The sequence below is a fragment of the Struthio camelus genome, chromosome 3 (assembly GCF_040807025.1).
Source record: "Struthio camelus isolate bStrCam1 chromosome 3, bStrCam1.hap1, whole genome shotgun sequence".
NCBI classification, from domain to species: Eukaryota; Metazoa; Chordata; class Aves; order Struthioniformes; family Struthionidae; genus Struthio; species Struthio camelus.
In genome coordinates, this window is record NC_090944.1 from 28204755 (window position 1) to 28227240 (window position 22486).

General features: G+C 39.6%; 1 protein-coding gene across 8 annotated transcripts in view; it reads left to right on the forward strand.

The window, feature by feature from the left end:
- The window catches only part of EIPR1 (EARP complex and GARP complex interacting protein 1), a 226891-nt gene extending 207786 nt beyond the window's left edge, over positions 1–19105 (forward strand). For 2 of the 8 annotated variants that reach the window (XR_011140065.1, XM_068937256.1), the window contains one exon: positions 17973–18020. Coding sequence is in view for 1 of the 8 variants with exons in the window: in XM_068937257.1 (XP_068793358.1) it covers positions 15744–15804; positions 17973–18019; positions 19073–19090 (126 nt within the window). In the remaining 7 variants the exon portion in view is untranslated. Of the gene's footprint in view, positions 1–1665; positions 3181–4077; positions 4158–8634; positions 8793–15743; positions 17933–17972; positions 18021–19072 lie in introns of those variants that run through there. The other 6 variants (XM_068937257.1, XR_011140070.1, XR_011140069.1 and 3 more) reach the window with 6 other exon arrangements.
- Positions 19106–22486: the final 3381 nt, after the last annotated feature.

Here is a 22486-nt window from a genome sequence, read left to right on the forward strand (position 1 = left end):
TCCTGTATGTGAATATTTCCTAGGGAGTGAAAAACAAGTGGTGAACTGTCGGTTCCCATGTCAGGCCCCCTCATCATTCCAGTTCTCCAGCATCTGCACTCTGGTAACCCAAACAGGTTCTTTGTGGAGAAGGGTCACACCACTGATTTGATCAAGTAGGTACAGATTTTCTGAGCATCCTTGTCGGAGGATGGTAATTCTGGTTCATAGCAGCGTCTGTGGCAGCAGTGTTGTTTTCACTTGACATGGGTAAAACCAAACCTTTAAATGCTTTTCTGAAATGACTGGTTTGGGATGAGAAATCTTGAGTTTTCAAACTGGACTGCGTGTTTTCTCTCTTTCTCACATTAGAAGTGATCAAGAGCCTTGGACCTTGACAACTTGCCTAACCAAAACTTCATCTAAGCAGATATGTTTTCTGCAAAATGTTTTAGCTCTGACAAAGCAGCATATTTCTGTGAGATTTCATTTCACGGAAATGCTCTGACCAGCTCCAGATGCATACTTTAGATATGCATAGATAGTTTCGATTGCCTAGAAAGAACCACCTAGTAGACAGAGGGGATTTACCAAAAGCAATTATATTTTATTTCCATCCAGTTTTAAACCATTTGTGACCATCCAAGATCATGCTTTGGTAAAACAAACAGATGCAGTCCAAACTGCTGCAAGAAGCTAAACTGCAAAAGATAAATACATCTATGTGTTATCTGTGATGCAGTGAAAATTAATATTATGCTGCTAGAGAATTCTGCCCACATCTGTAGCAAATAAAAGAGAGAGAGAATTATAGGATATTATATTCTGAGGAGCAATGTGACCAGTGAGGCAGAACTTGATCCACAATTGCCCAGTTACAAACTGATAATACACTATCAGTTGTGAATGATACCAATCCAGGGCTGTACTTCATAATCTAAGCAATTACTTCAAACAATTCAGCAAAGTTCCAAGATCTACTGTATCGAAAGCAGCAGAAAGATCCATCAGCAGGAGTACTGTAATTTAACTTGAATCAGCAGCTAGTGATAAATCATTTGTGACCTTAAGTAAAGCAATCCCAGGGCTGTGGTACTCCCTGAAGCCAGACTGAAACCTCTCATATAATCCATTCCCAGATAAAATTGCCAGTAGTAAAAGGGCAACCACTTGCTTCAATCTTTCCCTTCCTCACATCCAAAAAAGGAGCACTAGTCTAGTTATCCCTAGGTAGAACAGAAACCTGCAATACAAGCTAGGGAAAGCTTTGACCATTTCTGCTAACAATGAACAGCTGCAAATTTCAGCAGATCAGGAGCCTTGCAGAAATCAGAGAGTCATTAACCATGTTAGCTATAAATGAAACAAAGCACTGAAAGACTGTCCGTGAGCAGCCATATGGGCCAAGAGTCAAAACTGGGAGTAATGGAGCATGACTGCTTTCCCAACTGTGTGATCTCAGCAAGAAGCAAATACAAATGTATAACACTTGCAGATACGGGCACTGGTAGCATAATTACCAGCCGTAGTGCCGAACAGTCGCAGCTGATTAGAAATTCACTCTGTACTTGGTGAATTCCTCACAGGAGGCAGCTGAAGGATTGCGCATAGGAGTGATTTGTGGTTCAAAATGTGATCAATAGCACAAAATAAGGTTTCAGGTCTGTTTTTCCTCATTAATAACAGGACAAGAAAAAGAAGACCTGGCTGGATCAAAAGCAATGTGATAAGACTCTACATCAGCTCAGAGCCTGGGGAGACTAATTTCTGGACTAAACAGTCTTTGAAATGATTCCATACCATGAACTGCCATCTCCACCTTAGTTAAGTTCAGTGATCACCAAGGCAGATAAAGACACTCGCAGAAAACTGAGGATGAATCAGGAGCGTCATTCGTTTTTCAAATGGAAGGAAACAGCAACAGAAAAAGAAATCACAATTTGTAAAAGATGGTGAGATGGGTAAATTATAGGAAATTAATAAAATAAATTTTAGTTCTCTCATTTAGTTTGACTGCCTCGGAAGACTTGTATGGATGGATCAGAATACTGCATAATCCTAGTAGAGGCAAAAATGTGAGATGCAAGACAAATTTTGACCAGAATCAAATGAGTTCTCAGGTTACAGGTATCAACACAGGATTAACTTTACTCTTCCTTTAATGTAGGTCATCTTCTAAAAGACTCATTCTAATACACTTTTTCTACTGTTGGGCTGTCCAAATAATTCCAGTAGTTTGCTGCCACACCTGAACTAGTGTTGAAGAAAAAACTGCCTGCTTCTCACATTAAATACAATGGAAACACAGCAGAGAAGCAGAATATAAGAAAATACCACCACCCCCAAAGAAGTGCTGACTTTATAGTGACTGCATCTAGACTATAACTTTTAATGAGCTGGATCCAGGACTCCATTAGTGTTTAATAAATAATGATGATGATGGTACCCTACCTTCACAGTGCACCTGAAGCTCCCATTGATATCAATGTGAGTTCTGAGCACAGGCTGACAGCAGGATACTACTGTGACAGAGATGAATTTTCCATTAGAACAAAATGACTAAGACCTGTCTCAGTCAGCAGAATTCACAGAAACAGCAGATATTCCTTGGGGACTCAGTGAAAGATGCCCATCCAGGGTAGCTGAAAGTAAATTGAATAGGAGGCAAGGAAGCATACCGTAAAACCAGTGTGGGCTGATGTGAAATTGCCCCGATGTAAGAAAAAACCCTATGCAATTATATCCCTATTTAATTTGTATCTCTGCAAATCATGACTTTCTTTCTCATCATGCCACGGAGGAAATTGCTATTTTTTTTTATATGAAGGCAAAGGATGAAAATATTATTGGGTAGGAGGAGAGAGGAAGTGGAGGTGTTATACTATGCGTTGATATCCACCTTTTATTCAGAGCAGATAAAGGAAAAGTGAAATGCCATTTTGGTAAACAATGGAAAACCATTACCCATATAGAAATGTGGACAATTACCCAGGCCATTCAATTGAAGGCTTTTTTTCAAGGATTTTCCATCAAATACAGGGACAAGGAATTGATGTGAAGCCAGCTTCATGTGTTACAGAGAAGCAGCTAAGCACAACAGGGGCGCAGAAAGAAAGCCGCTATCCTGAGGAAAAAAATGAGAAAAAAAAAGCTTTTGGCAAGGGATTAGCCAAAAAGACATGAATCTGTAAGCCAAGAAAAGGTCTCCCTGCTGTTTAAACTTAATTTTGTTGTGGGAAAAGGATGTGTTTTCTGTAAATAAAAAATACTACCTGATTTTGTTATCAGTTTATTCTCTTGGAAGATTACATACATGGCTTGATCGTTTGAATCAAAAGAAGTAACGCTTGCCACCATTTTCTAAGATTATCGCCGAAAAAAGGAAAAAAAGAAAAAGACAAGAAAATGCTAGTAACTCAGTTACCTTTTTGGTAGTTGGTTAATAATAATATGACTTCTGCTAAGTGAACGAATAATAGGATAGATATGTTTTTGGGAGCAAAAACATAATGATTAGAACATGCCTTAGAGAAAACAGATTGAAAAGATGAATTTGGTTTGGGGAATACATGTGCTCCAGTCTTTATATTATATCATGATCTCAGTCAAAAATTGGATCTTAGGGTAAGTTATTAAAAGGATGCAGGAATCTGCAAAGGATGCAGCATCTGTTTACTGAAGAATCAAAGCCAGAGATAGTTATAAGCAACTAGTACAAGAGGGATGACGAACTTCTACCTATCAGTGAAGTAAATAAAATACACTAGAAAACATATTTTTCTTTGCTTTCCCCACCCCCCTCACATTAGGAAAGTGTAAGTAAGTAGCGCACCGTTTAGGATCAGGTTTATTAAACGTCTCCACTGCTTTATGATAACCATTTTTGGATGTGCAGGGTTGAGGCATCTAATAAATGCACATTTTCAGAACGCAAGACTGAAAAGCCATGTTTCTTCACAATTTTGGAAATTAGGTACTCAAAATCATTAATTGCACTTGAAAATTTTGGTCCAGATTTTTATAAGCACTACTAGCAAAAATGTTGTTTCTTATTGCTCTAATAAGTGAGCTCAACAATTTGTTTTATTCTCATTACAGCTTTTGCACGGCACAATGTAAATCTTGCTGGAGTAACTTATCGGTGCAAATGGAAATCTAAAGAAAGTTTATTACTGAAACAAAAGTACAATCTGTATTTCTGAATTATGATAATCTATGGAAATTATTCTTGCATACTGCCATATAAAGCAATGAGAGAAAAAATAGCCAGCAGTTCTTTTCTATTGCTGGCTTCAAATAGGTCAAGGTAAGATGTTTGTAAACCTGGAATTCCATGTTGAATTTCTTATTTAAGCTGTATTTTGGAAAAATATAGCACAAGAGTCACTATTGATTGCAAAGTGCTGGGAGAACTTACAGATTTCAGTGTAATAGCATTTAAACTGATCTCTAAAACTGTAAGGATATTTGTTTATTCATTTTAACTTATTTACCTTTTTGACTTTAGGATTGTGAAGCTGTTTTCTAGAGGTTAGAAAATTTTAAACAGAGTCTAAGCCATTTGTAGTCCTTCTGGCAGAGAAGATGCTTCTTCATGTAAATAATTCTGCAGCTAAGTTTACAGAGTACATAACGCTTGGGACCATGCAACTCATTACATATGAAATATTAAATTGTATACCTTTATTACCACTTCCTGCTTTGGAATAACAATTTGGTGAAAAATGCAAGGTGTTGCATTAGGCTTACATGGCAGGAAGGATTCCCAGATATAAGGATTCAGAGGGCTTTCTAGGGGATAAAAAACATTGTTCTATTAATAACAGAAATCATGAGGTGTGGTTTTCTGCAGCTCTGCATTCATTTTTGCCTTATTGGGAGACAAGTACTGAGAGAAATCTTTGCTATGACTGGATCATTCCCAAGAGCTCTGTCTTGCCTGGCTGGTTTGGTGCTCAAACAACACCTGAGCTCCCGCCACAGTCTGTGCCATGGGGACTCCTACTGGAGCCCCTCTCCTTCACCTGCTCATGTCCTCTCATGATACTTGGAGGAAATTACTGTCCTTAATATCTCTAACACTATGTCATAGGTAGTTTAACATGGAAAAATGATTTACAAGTGATTGAGGGGAAGCGGAAGTCAGACATGTGGACAACATACATAGGCTTTATTTCCATAGGAAAACAGGTTGAAACCAAGTAATTTTTCAGTTCCAGGAAAAATGTGATGGTGCTTCCCAGCACTGAATATGGGCCTTCTAAGGAAAAATGACACCTCCCCTTTCCAGCCTAAGCTCTGTCCTGGTGCTATCTCACAGTCATTTCAAGCTGAGTTAGTTAGAACCATGCTGGTCCTGAAAGGCCTTTCTGCTGCTTCCTTGCATTGGATCTACATATGCTTCCTTTGGTGGCTACTCTTGGAGCTGCATATGCCAATTATGAAACTGCAGAATGGGAATGAGCTTTTTTCTTTATTGATGGTTTGCTGATCTGTAATTTCTTTTGCTTTAACAGGTGTTTTTAGGAATTATTTTGGAAGCAGCTATTTTGTGGTACTATTTTTTTCAAATTCTTGAAGAATAAAAGATCCTAAATTTGACCATAGGAAGAAGATGAATGAGTAGGTTACGTTATCTGTGGTTTCAAAAAGGGCTATGGACCTAATTTAACTTCTCCAAAACTCTACGGAAGTACCCATCAAATTACTGTATTGAAAGACTGTTGATTTCAATGGAAAGGGGATTGTGCTCTAAATAATTACAGAACCTTTGGGCAAATTTTTGATTTCTTTTGCATCGCTATTAATTTCAGAACATCTGCATTTATTTCAGTAATTACTCTAGGCTGGTAGCGGTGAAAGTGAGAGCCTGAAAAAAGATGAGAGTGTTTTGTACTCTGTATGTCACTGAATATGAAAATCACTGGCCGCTGACACCTGATGGTGCCTCTCCCTAAGACTTCACCCTTCATTCCCCATTGTCAGGAAGTGGCTTCAGTGTGAGCTTTGGTCAATTCTGCACCAATATGTCTAAATATAGCCCTTCTCCAACTCCCTCAATAATGAATTTTTATCCCTTTAACAGCTATTTAACTACGAGGCCACATCATCTGAAAAAAAATCACAAAATTCCATTCAGATTTACCACACGTGCATGTGTTGCAGTTGTGTTTTATGTTTAAAACTCAAGTGTGGTACCATCTTTATGCTTTTACCTCTAGACAACTAGTGTGCATTCATTACATGAGATAAAAAGTAAAGTTTTTTCAGCGAAGGCCAGTCCAGGGTTGGACATACCATGCATTGTTTGTCGAGAAAGTTGATGACTACCCTAGCGCAATAATGCTTTCTGTCTGTAACTGCTGGACAGAAAAGAAAGATTCTTCATCTTTGCTCTTGCTTCTTGGTGCTAAATAAAAGGTCTAGCATTAGGTAAAAGGCTTTTCTACCACCTTCAGCTGTTTTGTGTTTTTGCCCTTTGCAATTGTTTTACTGGCTGTCCTTTCACACCTGCTTTTTTTCCAATCTTTTCATTTCTTTCTGAATGATCTTTAAGTTCTTTTAGTGGGAATTCCCTGGTGTAAAAGGAAGGCAACCACAGGTGGTTCATTAAGGATCTGTTTGTCATCATAGTTTTGATATGTGCCAGGTGAGCGCAGAGGAGGTAGGAACATCTGGGAAGTCACAGCTGCAGAGTTCCAGGTGGTTTTCCTGCCTCTGGAGCATGAGGGCTGGAGCTTACCCTCACTTCATCCCGCCTTTCTCCTTGGCTGCAAGTATCTCCTGAGAGATATGCAAGTTGAGGCCTCCCCTGAAACTGAGAGATAAATGACATTTCTCAGAAATGAAATACACTGCCATTATTTTTTGTGTGGATCATCTGACTTAAGTCACATGGTTTGCAATGAAGCATTTTAAGATCTAGGGCATGAAATTATAAATAATGTTTACATTTTTTTTTTCTTCTTTGTGTTTAAGAACCATATTTATTATATAAACTCTTGCTAGTTTCTAGTAATAATTCTACAGCTACATTTGCAATAGCAACTCCCTTGTTATATTACTGCAATTACAATAAATTATTGAAGTACAAGTCTAAATATATACCTAACCTTCTCTTTCCATTTTAATTCCAATTTAAATATTTCATATAGTTTTCCTATAGATTCTTCATTGATGACTAGTAATTGCACCATCGGAGCAAATATAGTTTTGTTCTGAAAGGTGTTTTTAGAAATCATACCAGGGCTGTTAATTATTCAAGGCAAAAAAAAAAACAAGTCAGGAGTGTTAGTCTTGAATATGTCAACAGGATAGAAGAGAAACGGTATTTGTATCAAGAAGAGTATATTAAGATCAGTCATAAATTCAGTATTGCAAAGAAGGAAAAGCTAGAGACCCATTATAAGCATCTGGTCTTAAATGTAGAGCTGAACTTTTATGCTTAGAGCTATCTTATTGACTGGCTGAACTCTAAGTGGGAACAGCAATAGAAAAATAATTGGTGTTACCCATGTTTCCAGCCATAGCCCCTACCTTGGCTAGTTTTCTGATCACATGTTTTTTTTTTTCCCCTTTGATATTCCTTGTCATTTACTGTAATTTTCATGACATTTACAAACTGTATCGTGAAGAACAGTGATAGCTGTGTGCCAGAAGCTTATGTAAATCAAAGAGAAATTATGTTTCTGTTGATTTTTTTTTTACTTATTTTTTCTTTGTTTTGTTTCTAGACCCTACCTGTTGAGTAATACATTTCTTCAGCAGTTATCCAGCCCAGGGGGTAGCTTTCCATTTTAGACTTGAGATGGGAAGTAGCAGGTCTGCACTTGCCTCTTGCTCCCCCAAATACTATTGTTCTACTAGCAGCAAACTCCTAGAAAGAAAAATATGAGAAAAATTTGAGAAATAAAAATAATCTAGTTTTGTGAATTTTCTGGTGTTGAACTACAAAATTAAGTACTATATGAAAGTATTAAATCATATAATGGGAAATTAAAAATTCTATGAAGAAATGAACTGTGAAAGTTGTCATGGATTTCCTAGATACAGCCTACTGAAGAATAAGAATAATTTTGTTAAAATTTTGATATCTGTCACATTAAAGAACCATCATAATAATGTGCGTTTTCTTTTTATTAGCACATATTTAGTAAATAAATGAATGGTGGGTGAGTAACAAACACAAGAATCAAAATATCTGTCTTCATGGAAAACTAGGGTCAACATTTAGGCACATATTAATATGCAAATGGCTGTGATGTATCATTATCTGACAAATAAATTGCTATTTTAATAAGTCATTGTTTAATATCATGGAATTAGTTTTGGTTGAACTCCTTATTGGTCTGATACCTTCTCATTTTGCAAAGCTTTCTTTACAAAATGATGAGGAGGTGATGGCTGGCATGGTGTGGGAAATGGCTTTGCAGTCCAGTGAAACTTCAAAACTTTTCATGTTCCATGAGTTAAAACCAATATTTCTTGAAGATGAGAGAGAAGATATAGGATTAGAGGTGCCAGGGCTCCAGTGGGAACCTGGATTGCATGAGAACCACATTTCAAACTTTGGTCTTTTTTAGGGACCTGAATTTCTGTGTATTCATTATAACCACTAAGCTATTCTTTCCTGTTTCTCTCTCTCATTTTGATTAGAAATTCTGTCCTGGAGTAAAGAAACCTTTCTCAATGAAAGTCTCATCTGAACTAGTACGCTCCTGTGAAAGGCTGCAATTCCAGTACATTGGAATTTCTGGTGGAGTTGACTAGCGCTAGCTGTGATTACTTATATATAAAATCAAGTATCCAGCACAGTAAGTAGCTGAGTAATCACATAGCTGTTAGCTAAGACTTTATTATATTTTGATGTATTACTTCTTAATAAATTAGAACTTATAAATGATGTATTGCTTAATAAAACTCGTACCTGAAGTTCAGCACATTTATGGGAAACAGGGCATGGGTAGTCTTCAAGCTAAAGCTATTTAAACGTGTGCTATAATGGATCTACCTTACTTTCACATAGGAGGTTAGTTTGCAGGGTTTTTTTCTTTGTTTCCCCCTGACTACAGTTGTATGAGTTACAGAAAACCAAACTCCACTACACATGCAGCCAACAACACTGTGATGTTGATCTAAGTTTTGTTTCTTTTCACTTAACATTGTGTACATATATTTTTTTTCTGCAAGGTTCAGTTCCAAAATTGTATGGTACATTTCCTGGGAGGATTTTTATGCTTATAAATTGTAACATTGACCTTAGCAACTGAAGGTGTCCAATCTTTTGCTTATAGACCAACTTATAAAGGTATTACAGTGCCTAACTATGAAAGTTACATCTCAGCAAGTGTGATATATAAAACCCAAGATGAAGTAGTTAATATGACACTAAGAAAAGGCTTTGATGGAATTGAAGGGAAATGTTTTTACCTCATTTGGGTAGGGACTTTTGTTAAAATGATGATGGTAGAATCAAACTGTATCTTTTGTTCTTTGATAGTGTCATTTATAACAAATTCTTTAATCCTAGAAAATAAATTTTTAAATTATTTTGCTGAGGGATGATATCAAAGTTAAGCAGATGCTGCTCTTCCTCTACATGTATATATCCTAGTTCAGAGGGCACTCAGGCCAATATTGCAGGAGGCCTTTTGAAAAATAGATGTTCAAGGATAAAATCTGGCTTCAGTCTTATGCCAAAAAGAAATGTAATACACTCCCCTTTTGTTTTTACCCTGCTCTTTGTCTTTTATTTTCTCTGTGAAGTATCAGTCTTGCACAAACCAATTACATAGGGAATTCCTGTACCAACACTACCTGCTTAAAGACATACAGCATATTACTTTAAAAAGTACATGCAAATGGAAACAACTTTTTGAAAAAGAAGCTTTTCCTCTCATAGCACATTTAATTCAGCATTACTGTGATTCCTCTGCAAGTAGTGGACCCGCATGAGAATGCGTAAATGAAAATTTTTGGTTAGTCATCAAAAGGAATGAGGAACACTATGAAAAGAAAAAATGAGTGTTTAAATGGGCTTAAATTCCAGCGTAATGAATCCTGAAAGTTTTCCCCAGTGCAAAGACCTTTGTCTAATTATTTTATAGCTCTATAGTGTGCTTAATCTTTTAAGTGCATTTTGATAAATAGATCCATATATGGCAGCTGCAAGCATAGTAAGAACCAGCAGCAAAGACACATTTCTCACAGCTTTTCCTAAAGTACCGTTCACCTTTTTACCCTACATTAAAAAAAAAAAAAAAAAAAAAAAAAAAGCACTCACCCAGCTCCATTAATTCCCCCTCAAACACAGAGGCTGTTGAATGAGAGCCTGGGCTGCCAACTCTGCTAAAAGTTTCCTGGTGCCCCAGTTATACTGGGTGATAGACCCCCACAGGCATCCAGGTGAAATGTGATCATTTCTTGCCTATCCTTGTGTTCTCAGCACCATCCAATTACTGATGGACCCCCACCAGCCATGATCTCCAGCAGTGAATATTATTGCTAACCCTACTGAGCACCTGCTGGTAAGGTTTCCCTGTTTTCCCCTGCACTCTAAATGCTCTCATTGTTTATTCATAGAGTCAAAGATTAAAGCCAGAAAGGACCACTGTGATCATCTAATCCCTAATCAGAAACCTCTCTAATTTTTCAACCTCCTCACTCTCTTGCTGACATTAGAAGTGGACATAGAACACAGTTTACAGAGAACCATTTAATAGTCCATTGTACATCAGTCTTCTGGGCTCACTCAGGTAACCTGGTTTCTTGTTCAGCTGCCTCTTTTAAAGAGTCTCGAGGATTAGACTCTGCCTTCCAGTCCTGGTCTCTTGTTCAGTTGTGATCCCCAGCTCTAGCTCAGAAGTCCAAATGTAACAACTCACTTGTTTAAGAAACTCACAGGCATCCTGGTACCAGAACATAAAATAAACCAAATCCACCAACATTTGTGTGAAGTTCAGGCTTACATCTAAACAGGCTTACAAACCTGGCATCTTGAGTTTTTTGGACAGCTTTTGTTCTCTCTCCTTTTCTTTTTGATTTTTTTTTTTCTCCTGGTGGAACAATGTCAACATCAATGTCAAAAGTGAAATGTGCTTCAAATGAGTTCGGGTTTTCCCAGTGGTGGGTGACTGGAGCAATTCAGGAAATTAGGTTAATCAGGAGCCCGAGTGCCTGCAGAACAGGTTAATCTTTGCCTCCAGCCTTCCCTGCTGCCCTACTGAAAACATAGACGCAATTCCAGAGGAGATCACTAAAGAAGAGTTATGTGAGTTCAACACATTTCTAGAAATACTAGCATCTTGCGGAACCCAAGCTGACATACTCCATCTCTAAGCTTGACTAATTAGGGCTGGAACAATGCTCTTTTAACATGTTTCTGGTTTCTTGATGCAAACTGGCTTATATCTGGAGGATTCTAAAATTGGGCAGAGTGGACACGTGACTGCTTACCGCCATCTGTGTAGAGGTACCCTGCAAAGCTTTTGTATATGCTTAGTTCTGGTAGTCAAAGTCCAGCCTGAATGACTCTGTGTATCCTATATAACCAGGCAGGCATTCTCATTCTCAATATGATGTCTTAAAAAATACAAAATTTTCTTCAGACCTGATCTTTAACTGTGTATACAGGTAACTGTGTGAGAGAGAAATCTTAGCTTAGCTGTTGATAGTGTACTATGTTTTCCTGTCCATGACAACCTCAGACAAACACTGAGCTGAAACAAGTTCAGGATTCATTCATGAAAATGGATCTTTACAGACTGAGTAGAAACTCAGACTGAGAGAGTTGCTTTCAGAAAATGAGAGGGAGAATAACACATGAAAAAAGAATGAATTCTTCAGCTGAAAGATTTTTTTACAGTGTGACAAAAGGTGAATCAGTAGAAAACCCTCCTGCCATCAAAAAAAAACAGTGCAACTGAAAAGACACCTTCGGGTTCAGCAAGTGGGAAGAAAAGGTGACAAAGATGTCTTAGAAATTCCATGGATGTGGTAGTGGTATCTGGTATTCATAATGGTAGTGGTATTCTGAGTATTCATAATAAGTACAATCCATTCATAAGCTAATTTTCAAATATAGACATCTAAGCAGACTCCAGAAGGAAGGCAGGAGGAATCTTACTTAGTAACAAGTTTGTCCACTTTGCTTTCAGTTTTCAACAAACCTTGGAATTGTTTATTTTTGCTTATATTTCTCCCCTCCAGGATGAGTAATAGGCTCCTTCTTGATTACGGAGATATGTATTTTAGGGTACATCTATATTGCACACTAGAGTGCTATGAAGAAAAACCCAAACAAGCCCTGCTAGAAACAGTTTAGCTGCAGTAGCTTGGAGCTCCAAGTATACCTCATCAGGTACAAGCAGCAATTCAGCTGCTTACTGTTTCTCATCTTTTTGTTGTAGGAAGAAATAATGTAGGTCGAGGAAGTGGGAGACCCGGGCTCCTAGCTACCAAGAACAGGAATATTTGCAGTGAGTATGCAGGTGGCAGTGGGGAAAATGTTCCACCTCCGCTGATAAAGGTTGGCCCCACTGAGTAAGAGGATATTTGCCTGGGGCCAGCAGACATATAGGTAGGAAATAGTCCAGTTCTTTAGGCAGGTATTTAGGTCTTCAGATACGGAGGTGAGATTTCGTTCTTTTCTCCTTGGATGGTTTATATTAGTGAATCACTTGATGGGGAGTGGGGAGAAGAAGGAGATGAAAGAACAGTCCAGGGAGCAGAGGTGAGACATGAGCTCTTCCTTACCCTTACTCAGCGCCCTACCAATTAAGCTACTATGTCAAACCACCAGCACTTTTGACTTCTTTGTAGTAGTAAATTGAAGGGGTAAAGGTATAGACTCAAAGAGTGGCCCTGTGATACTTGTTTCATTAAACTGCTGGCAGGTTCCCTTGCATGCATTTGGCCTAAGTCAGCTACCGCTCTCTTAGATGATACCAGCCACAATTCAGGGATTGCCATGGGCCGGGGACTGCTCCCAGCTAGTACTGGTAGATGAGGCTGCCTTTATCTGGAAGGGAGCTATGTGGACACATGTTATGCAATGCCACTAGGCGTTGGGGCCAGAGGATGGATCGTGACGTATTTTATTTGGGAGTACAGATGTAGACCTATGAACGTTTCCTCCTCCTTCATCAGTGTTCTTCACAAGATGGAGGCTGCAGGCCCTGAGTCTCAAGGAGACAGACACGCTTCATCTGGAGCCCTGAGTCATACTAAGCTCTGAAAGCTGAAAGATTAGCTAAACCCTTGTGGTTAGACTTTCTTTTAAGATGCGCAACATATAGGCAGATCCCCATTAGTGCATGGATTTTTCTACATAATGCTTCTGAGCTGTTTGCATTACCCTACTGACTGAATGTGAAAGCTAAGTTTGTAACTCTAGTTACCCCAGTTGTCTTTCTGGGGCTGGATGCTTAAAGGGTTTTTCCACTTGGAATAATTTAATCTCACTTTTACGTCCAACCTTTGCGTGCCTCAATCTGTAATGTGAGGGTAATAGCACCTCCTCAAAGCATTCAAGTCTGTGAGGCAGGCAGATGCTTAAATCAAAAGTTTCATGGATGAATCTCACCATCTGACAAAAGCTCACTCCAAGATTTTGTTGATAATGATTTACCAGCTACTGATTTTTATTTTCTCTTACCTTCCATTTCTTCCTTTCTCTTAGTTTTCATTTCAATTGTCATCATTTCTGTCTTTCTCTCATTTTTACACCAATTCTACATATCCCTCTAGCTTTCTTTTCGCTTCTGTTAATGAATGAGAGCCGACCATCGTTACTACAGTAAGAACATAAGGTCTCCCAGTCTTCCTTCCGTTTGGCAAAATGCTGCCTCTACTCTGAGGCCCGCTTGTAGTTTGTGTGAGCCACATTTTGGCAGCTCTGATCTAGGTCATTGTGATTAAGTTTAACTGAATGATTTGTCTATGAAATTAGTCTTTTTTCTTTCTGTTTACAGAATGTTTTTGAGGACGTTGTCATTTCTTTGGTACTTAGCAGTGATTTGTCAGATGAGTCATTCAATATTTTTGTGTTTTTGATGAGTTACATTCATGAAGAATCCCATTGTGGATGAGAATATCTATCTGTTTTCCCAAATACTTACTCACACATTTTTTAGATTTTACTTTTAAGTTTGTCTCAACCACTAAAGCTCAGAATATCAAAGAAGCCTGAAAGTCAACGCAGGTGGAACAGAGGCTTAGCCAAAGTAAATTTTTTCACACAAGTATGCTTTACTGTTAATCCATGCCTGAGGAGTTCAATTTTTTTTCCATCTTTAGAGCATATATATTGTCTTTAGTGGAAGGTTTAAAGCCTTGATCAGATGAGCTGGTATTGACTGATTGATATGTGGTATTCACATCTACAAATTATTTAGGCCAGAAAGTACGCTACTGATTTAGGAATGCTGAAACACCAAAAAGGTGTTTTGAATGTAAATAGAGCTACATTAGCAAAGTTGTATTTGGTACCAAAGTGGCAAATCTATCTTCCTTTAGCAAAATAAGCTAAAAGTCTAGTTTTGCTGGTCTCTTTAAAGCTAGAGGTCCTGCTGGTACAGCTTCAGGGTGCCACTCTGATTGACATAGCAATGCCGTAGAAGTCTGGCCCTAGTAGGAGACAGAGCTCTGCTAAACGAATGGCTCTCGGGCTGATTCTCTGAATCTCCTGGCAAAAGTCTGCCTAGTTATTAGCATATATAACTGGGAGTCAGGTTACCTAGGGTCTTTATTTCTAGCTATGGCATTGACTTGCTGGGTGACCTTTAGTGAGACATCTCCTGTCATTTTGCCTTTCTCTGCTGTACAACAGAAAAAATATCTCAGTAGGGATGTGAAACTTAATTCAGTAGTATTTGTAAAGCATTTGCTGATCTGTAGAATAAAGGTTTTCTACCCATGAATAATGTGTATCCTTGCCTTATAGTAAAAGTGCTTTATACTTGCCTTTAGAATAAAAAACGGAGATAAAACAAAATATTGCAGCAAGCAATGGTGACAAATACCTTGATTCTTGCCTAATGCCATATATGCAATGTGCACGTGCCTACCAAAAGAATGAGAAACCAGAGGAGGAGGATGCCACTTCTCTCCCTCTCTTGATTATCTAAATCTATTTAAAAATGAAATATAAAGACACCTTGTTGAATATCCTGCTGCATATTAATCACAAAAATAAATGTAGTAAGTTTAAATGAAGCATATTAGCAATCAATGAGAGTACTGAGTATTGACTCCCCTGTATCAACTTCTCTCAGAATGTTCAGGCAGAATTTTCATTTCAGCCACTATCTAATGAGGTGACTATGTAAGATTACTAGTTGCTTTCTCTTTTCCACTATGTCCAAGTATATAGGTATTTTATTTGGTGCCTTAGTAGCTTCAGCAGGACTATCTATTAGCTACTTTCTTAGCTTCACCAGCTGTCTCTATTACGCTTTCAAGTATTGCTAAAAACAAGGTCTGATGAGGGAGTAGCTAAACATTGTAATGATATCCTGTTGTGAGTCCGAGATGTCTTTACAGCTTATCTCATATATACTTTTTTTTTCCCTTTGTGAGCAGTAACTTGAGGTGTAAGCTGAAGCTATTGCCCCCCAGCCACCTGAGAATCAGAGAGGCTGTATCTGTCTGAGCCCAGTGTTGCTTTCCTCCTTCAGGAAGTCCTGAAGAATAGTTTCTGTGCAAAAATGCTTCCCCCCCACCATTATTTAGTCTAGTTAAAAATATTATTTCTTTTCTCTCTACAGACCTCACCTTGCTTGATATGTAGTGGAGCTTTTCATCATCAGCAAATGGATGTCAAAGGAAGTAAGAAAGATATTTGTGATGGAAAATAGTTGTAGAATTAAGCAGTTGAGTATCGAGTCCTTCTGATTAGTCACAAAGAGAACTTACCAGCAGTAAAGGTACTGGTAAACCAGAAGATTTATTTCATAATCCTTGTTTCTGATTCCTAGAATAATGAATAGAAGAATTAGTGTATTAGCAGTTGGACTGTTCCAAAAGCTCATTTGTATGAGCTTATGTACTCGTGGATCACCTGTATGCATTGTATTGTGGTATAACTGTGGAGAAGTTAAGAGAGAGGATGTAGGATCTTGGACAAATGTTAAAAGCTTCTTTTATGGAAAGAAGCTGGAAATTCACAAACTGAGAATTTTTTCTAGTAAAATATGCAGGTACATGTTCCTCCATTAGGCAAAACCCTCTGACGGACAAGCAGCTTCAGTACTTAGTTTGAAACTGTCATTGTAACACTATTAAAAGAAGTTTGTAAAGCTAGTTTTCAGTAGAGACTTCTGTAAATAGACTACATTTGTGTCTGTGCTTTTCTAGTCTGTTTGTCATGTTGCATTTCTAGTCCAATGTCTATTACATTGTTAATGAGTTTTCTTCTGTAAATTGACCCTGACTGCTACTGCAAAATCTAGTGTGCTTATATGTGTACTGTAGCTTAAATGAAGTGTGGCTTTGTAACTGGGGAGATTACTAAAATGTTAAAGTATGTTTACTGAATCATATAAAGATACTTCTTGTTGGCATTTCAAGACTAAATATTTTTTGAAAGATGGCCTTTTATGAACAGACTTATGGTCCAAGTTGTCCTCATACAAACCTCCTTCTGGATCTTGCTTTGCACTGGGTTGCCTCTTTTAGTCATTTACACATCTGCAGAATAGATTTAAAATAGCACCACTTAACCTTTAGCATAATAATCAAGATGAGGACTTAAGGTGCAAAACAGATAAAAATTGTGTCCATAGTCTTCTGCGTGAAATATAAACCTGAGAGGTGACAGAAATTAGTATATTCTCAGTGTGACTGGCAAGCTCATATCTTAGTGGAAAAAGTTTATAAAAGCAAAATAGGCCTTTTGTGTAATTGAAAGAAAAGAATTTATCTGCCTAAGCGATTATGTACTCAAAAAGACACACACTTACAACCCTCAAGTTTCTTGCAAAAGTTTTTGTGTGCCTGACTGTTCCTGGTCACAATGCCTTTATTAAGATTTTACCCTAAGTTCTTGTGTTTTTGCCTTACTCCAGAGTAAAAAACGTGAATGAATAGGTGCTTTGTTTCTTTGCACAGTGGGCTGCACAACTAAACTGAAAGTCAGTATCAGTTATAAGTATTTCTGTTGATGAGGTTTAAATACATACGTACATATACACATGTGCATGCGCGCACACACACACGTGCGCACACACAGACACACATACACACACACACACACATACACACACATATGCCTTTTTTTACTCTACAAGTCTCAGTAAACTACTCAGCTACTAAGTACAATATAAGTTGCTTGAGATATTGTGACCAGATGGTTCATGGGGCTAGTAATGGATTATACTGCTTTCTAGCTCCAGATTGCCAGTTCAAATCTGGGTCAGGTTGACACTGTCTGAAAATTATTACTGTTTGGTGGCTTATGTGAAATGAGTTGGAGACCTCAATATAGTTCCTAAAGGCTGGGTTAATATAACACAAATGTCACCAGATGATTGTCGGTTTCAGGGCTCAGACTGAAGCACACTGAAGTCAGTGAAAAAACTTCCATTGATTTCAGCGGGTATTGAATTAGGCCTTAATTATGGAGAATGAATCCTTCTTGCTCTCAGAAGTAGTTATTTACAAGCAGGTGAAGGACGCCCATGAACTGTTCCCGGGCGATGCGTACTGCTGCCAGCCAGGATAAAAAAAAAGGAGATGCTTCACTGTACTTCTATTTCACTAAGTATAAGAATGTCAAGATCGCCCAGTTCTTGAAGAAGGTATGCTAATCTTCCTGAACTTAACTAAGAATGGGCTTATTCTGGCTGAGATAGGTAGGGAGCCAAAATCTCTCTGAAAGTTTAGAAACGTTCTCTCACTAGACTCAGTTCTCATCAAATGGTGAGAAAAATTGCTCTTAGATTTATTTCTGGATCATATGCGCTCACGTAATAATATTTTTGTTTTTATATGAACAGCAGATCTCCTCTGCACTCCACAGATGATGACCTGGCTTCAGTTTGAGGTATGTTTTGCCACCATCCTGCTAACCTCCATTAGTGCAGAGATGAATGAGAAGTGACTTAATCCTTGGCACTAAATGCCATCACTAGAGGAGAAATATTAAAGACTCTTCAGTTTAACTGACTGGAAATTTAAACCAGACAAGTTAAAGTGGGAAATGAGGCACAGCATTATCACAGTGGTTGATTAACCAGTGGAACAAACCAGTAGCAGAAATGGAACAATCTCCATTTCTGTCTTCAGATCGAATTCAGATATACATCTTTATGATACACGTTGATCAAATGTGTCACTGGACTATGCCTGTTTACGCTACCTGCACTGTTACAGTGATGTAGTGTTTTTGCCAAGTGTATTTCCCCAAAAAAGGGGAAAAAATTGAGCTGCATGTCTGATAAACTGCAGGTATTTATTCCTGCTCTCTGCTGTCTTTCTAGTTTGGTTTCTAGTCTTACTACAGTTGCTCTCAAGCACAACTGGGAGACCACACAGTTTCTGTACCCTATAAGTTAAATGAATTCAAATTTCAATTCTGTTACAAATCTGTAAGAACGTCTGTAACAGTTGAGCTCTTGGCTCTATATGAACAAAACTTTTTTTTTTTAAATCTCTTTTGCTTGTTCCCTACAAAAATGTGTATGGGTTTATATTTAGTTAGATGCAGGTGACTTGGGCATTTCATATATTAGGTACATAGTCTAAACAAAGTTTTAGGGGTGTTTTTGAATTGCTATATTTTGGAATCTGTCATTTGTTTGCAAGGCCCACTTACCTGTTTACCATATAACACAGGAAAATAACTGTCCTGATCAGCTTTTGTGGATAACCAATAATTAGTGAGACTTTGAGGAGCAGGATCTCTCTCCAGTGGGCAAACAAAGAAACCAGATTTTGGCACTGGGACAGTAACAGAAACACAATGGAGAGAAGAGACAAAAATATTTTCATAGCAGAGAAGCCACTATGGAACTTCAGTTTAGTTTTGGGATCAAGGGTAAAACAAAATAACTTACAAAGAAAGTTTGTGGATCATAATGTAACCCATAAACCTCAGGAGAAGAAACCTGAATGACCAGCAGAAACCTGAAGGCCAGAGCAAGGACTTCTCCAATGTGGGGGGAAAAAAAAATGAAGGAAAAAATTCATGAAATGAATCATGGGCCACGTCATGCCATACAGACATGCACTCAAGCTGTCAAGCTCTACCTATAGAAAATGCATTATGGCCACAGCCTCAGAGACATTTGCATACATGGTTCTTCATTGAAATCACCTAAGTTTATTTTGAAGATCCAGGTTGTGGTTTTGATGCTGGAAAAGCTGGTAAAGTGCTAAGAAGTTGAATCCAATAAAATAGAATATATTTTGTGTTTATGATTAGGAACTTAATAATTCCTTATGAAAGTTCAATGTTCATTAATATGAACTTTGTGAAGCAAATATCTGATGGGCAGCTAGTGAGCTGAAATACCTCTTGCCACCTACATATAACATAACTTCTAGTAATTGATACCTTCACAGAAATCAGGACTGATTTGTGGGTTGAGGAAAGGGCTAATTTGACCTAGATCTATCTTCCAGTGTCTGTTTTAATTGAGAAGTTAGCGAGAAGGAGAACTGAGATATGCAGGTGGCAGTCTTGTAATGGCTATGAGAAAGGCTAACGGAAAGTGTCATAGGACTTTGAAAGCTCCTATTTTCAGAAGTATTTCAGAATTTTGGAAGGATAAGAGTGGGTGCTCAGCCTACAGCTCTGTAACGATTTTTTTAATGAGACGCAACGCTTATTTTTACTCATATTTACTTGGTATCTCTTCAGTCCTGGTACCATACTAAACATACTCACTGAATAATTCCTGATTGCCTTTCTTCTTCTGTTGTAAAGAAGGAGGCTCTAAAGTGAATGTGTAGGAAACAAATTAGGGTGGAACATCTTGAACTGTTCACCAGTGCAACCAGTCTCTTATGAACATATACGCAGGAGAAGTTGGCTTAGGACACCTCTAGTAAGGGACACTTGTGCTTGAAAAATTTGTCTCTGTTCTGAGGGTAGGATAGGATGCTTGGCTTTGTGGTAGCTCTAAATTTCCTGGGTTATTTTAGGCAATTTTTTTCCCATCAGTTCCTTAGCTTCATCTCTGTAAAATAAGGAAGAAAATATTGATTTGACCCACATAGGGCTACACAAAATTCCAGGGCTGCCTAAGTCCTACCCATGAAAAGAAGAGAGAAACAGGAGTGGCCTTTGAAGTGTATAAGAAGAAAGTCATAGTTTTAAAAAGAAGTTTCCAGCATACACAGAATCACAGAATCATTTAAGTTGGAAGGGACCTCTGGAGATCATCTAGTCCAACCTCCCTGCTCAAGCAGGGTCACCTAGAGCATATTGCCCAGGATCACATCCAGGCGGGTTTTGAATATCTCCAGGGAAGGAGACTCCACAGCCTCTCTGGGCAACCTGTTCCAATGCTCTGTCACCCTCACAGTGAAGAAATTTTTCCTCAGGTTTAGGTGGAACTTCCTGTGGTTCAGTTTCTGCCCATTGCCTCTCGTCCTGATGCTGGGCACCACGGAGGAGAGTCTGGCCGCATCCTCTTGACACTCCCCCTTCAGATACTTGGCCATGTTGATGAGATCCCCTCTCAGTCTTCTCTTCTCCAGGCTCAACAGGCCCAGCTCTCGCAGCCTTTCTTCACAGGAGAGGTGCTCCAGTCCCCTCATCATCTTTGGAGCCCTCTGCTGGACTCTCTGCAGTAGTGCCATGTCTCTCTTGTCCTGGGGAGCCCAGAACTGGACCCAGTACTCCAGGGGAGGCCTCCCCAGGGCTGAGGAGAGGGGCAGGATCACCTCCCTCCACCTGCTGGCCACACTCTGCCTCATGCACCCCAGGAGACCAGTGGCCTTCTTGGCCACAAGGGCACACTGCTGCCTCATGCTTAACTTGTTGTCCACCAGCACTCCCAGGTCCTTCTCGGCAGAGCTGCTCTCCAGCAGGTCAACCCCCAGCCTGTACTGCTGCCTGGGGTTATTCCTCCCCAGGTGCAGGACCCTGCACTTGCCTTTGTTGAACTTCAGGAGGTTCCTCTCGGCCCAGCTCTCCAGCCTGTCCAGCTCCCTCTGAAGGGCAGCACAGTCTTCTGGTGTGTCAGCCACTCCCCCCAGTTTAGTATCATCAGCAGACTTGCTGAGGGTGCACTCTGTCGCTTCCTCCAGGTCATGGATGAATACCTTGAACAAGACTGGACCCAGGACGGACCCCTGGGGCACACCGCTAGCTACAGGCCTCCCACTAGACTCTGCTCCACTGACCACAACCCTCTGAGCTCTGCCAGTTGTCAATCCACCTCACTCTCCACTCATCCAACCCACACTTCCTGAGTTTACCTCTGAGGATGTGATGGGAGACAGTGTTGCTGAAGCCTTGCTGAAGTCCAGGGAGACAACATCCACTGCTCTGCCCTCATCTACCCAGCCAGTCATTCCAGCAGAGAAGGCTATCACATTGGTCCAGCATGATTTTCCTTTGGTGAATCCATGCTGACTACTCCTGATCACCTTCTGGTCCTCCACGTGCTTAGGGATGACCTCCAGGAGGAGCTGTTCCATCACCTTTCCCGGGATGGAGGTGAGGCTGAGAGGCCTGTAGTTCCCTGGCTCCTCCTTCTTGCCCTTTTGGAAGACTGGCGTGACATTGGCTTTCTTCCAGTCCTCAGGCACCTCTCCTGATCTCCAGGACCTTTCCAAGATGATGGAGAGTGGCCTAGCGATAACATCCGCCAACTCCCTCAGCACTCGCAGGTGCATCCCATCAGGGCCCATGGATTTATGGATGTCAAGTTTGGACAAAAGATCTCTAACCTGATCCTCCTCCACCAAGGGAGAGTCTTCCTTTCTCCAGACTTCCTCTCTTGTCCCCAGGGTCTGGACTTCCTGAGGACTGGCCTTAGCAGTGAAGACTGAAGCAAAGGCAGCATTCAATAACCCTGCCTTCTCTATATCCTTCGTCACCAGGGCACCCGCCCCCTTCAGCAGCGGGCCCACGTTTTCCCTCGTCTTCCTTTTGCTCTTGATGTATTTGAAGAAGCCCTTCTTGTTGTCCTTGACATCCCTTGCCAGATTTAATTTCAAATGGGCCTTAGCCTTCCTTGTTGCATCCCTGCACACTCTGACAACGTCCCTGTATTCCTCCCAAGTGGCCTGTCCCCTTTTCCACAGTCTGTACACTTCCTTCTTCTGTTGGAGTTTTGCCAGGAGTGCCTTGCTCATCCATGCAGGTCTCCTGCCCGCTTCGCTGGACTTCTTCCTCAGAGGGATGCACCCTTCTTGAGCCTGGAGGAGGTGACGCTTGAATATTAACCAGCTTTCTTGGACCCCTCTTCCTTCTAGGGCCCTACCCCATGAGATTCCCCTAAGTAGGTCCCTGAAGAGGCCAAAGTCAGCTCTCCTCAAGTCCAGCGTTGCAATCCTA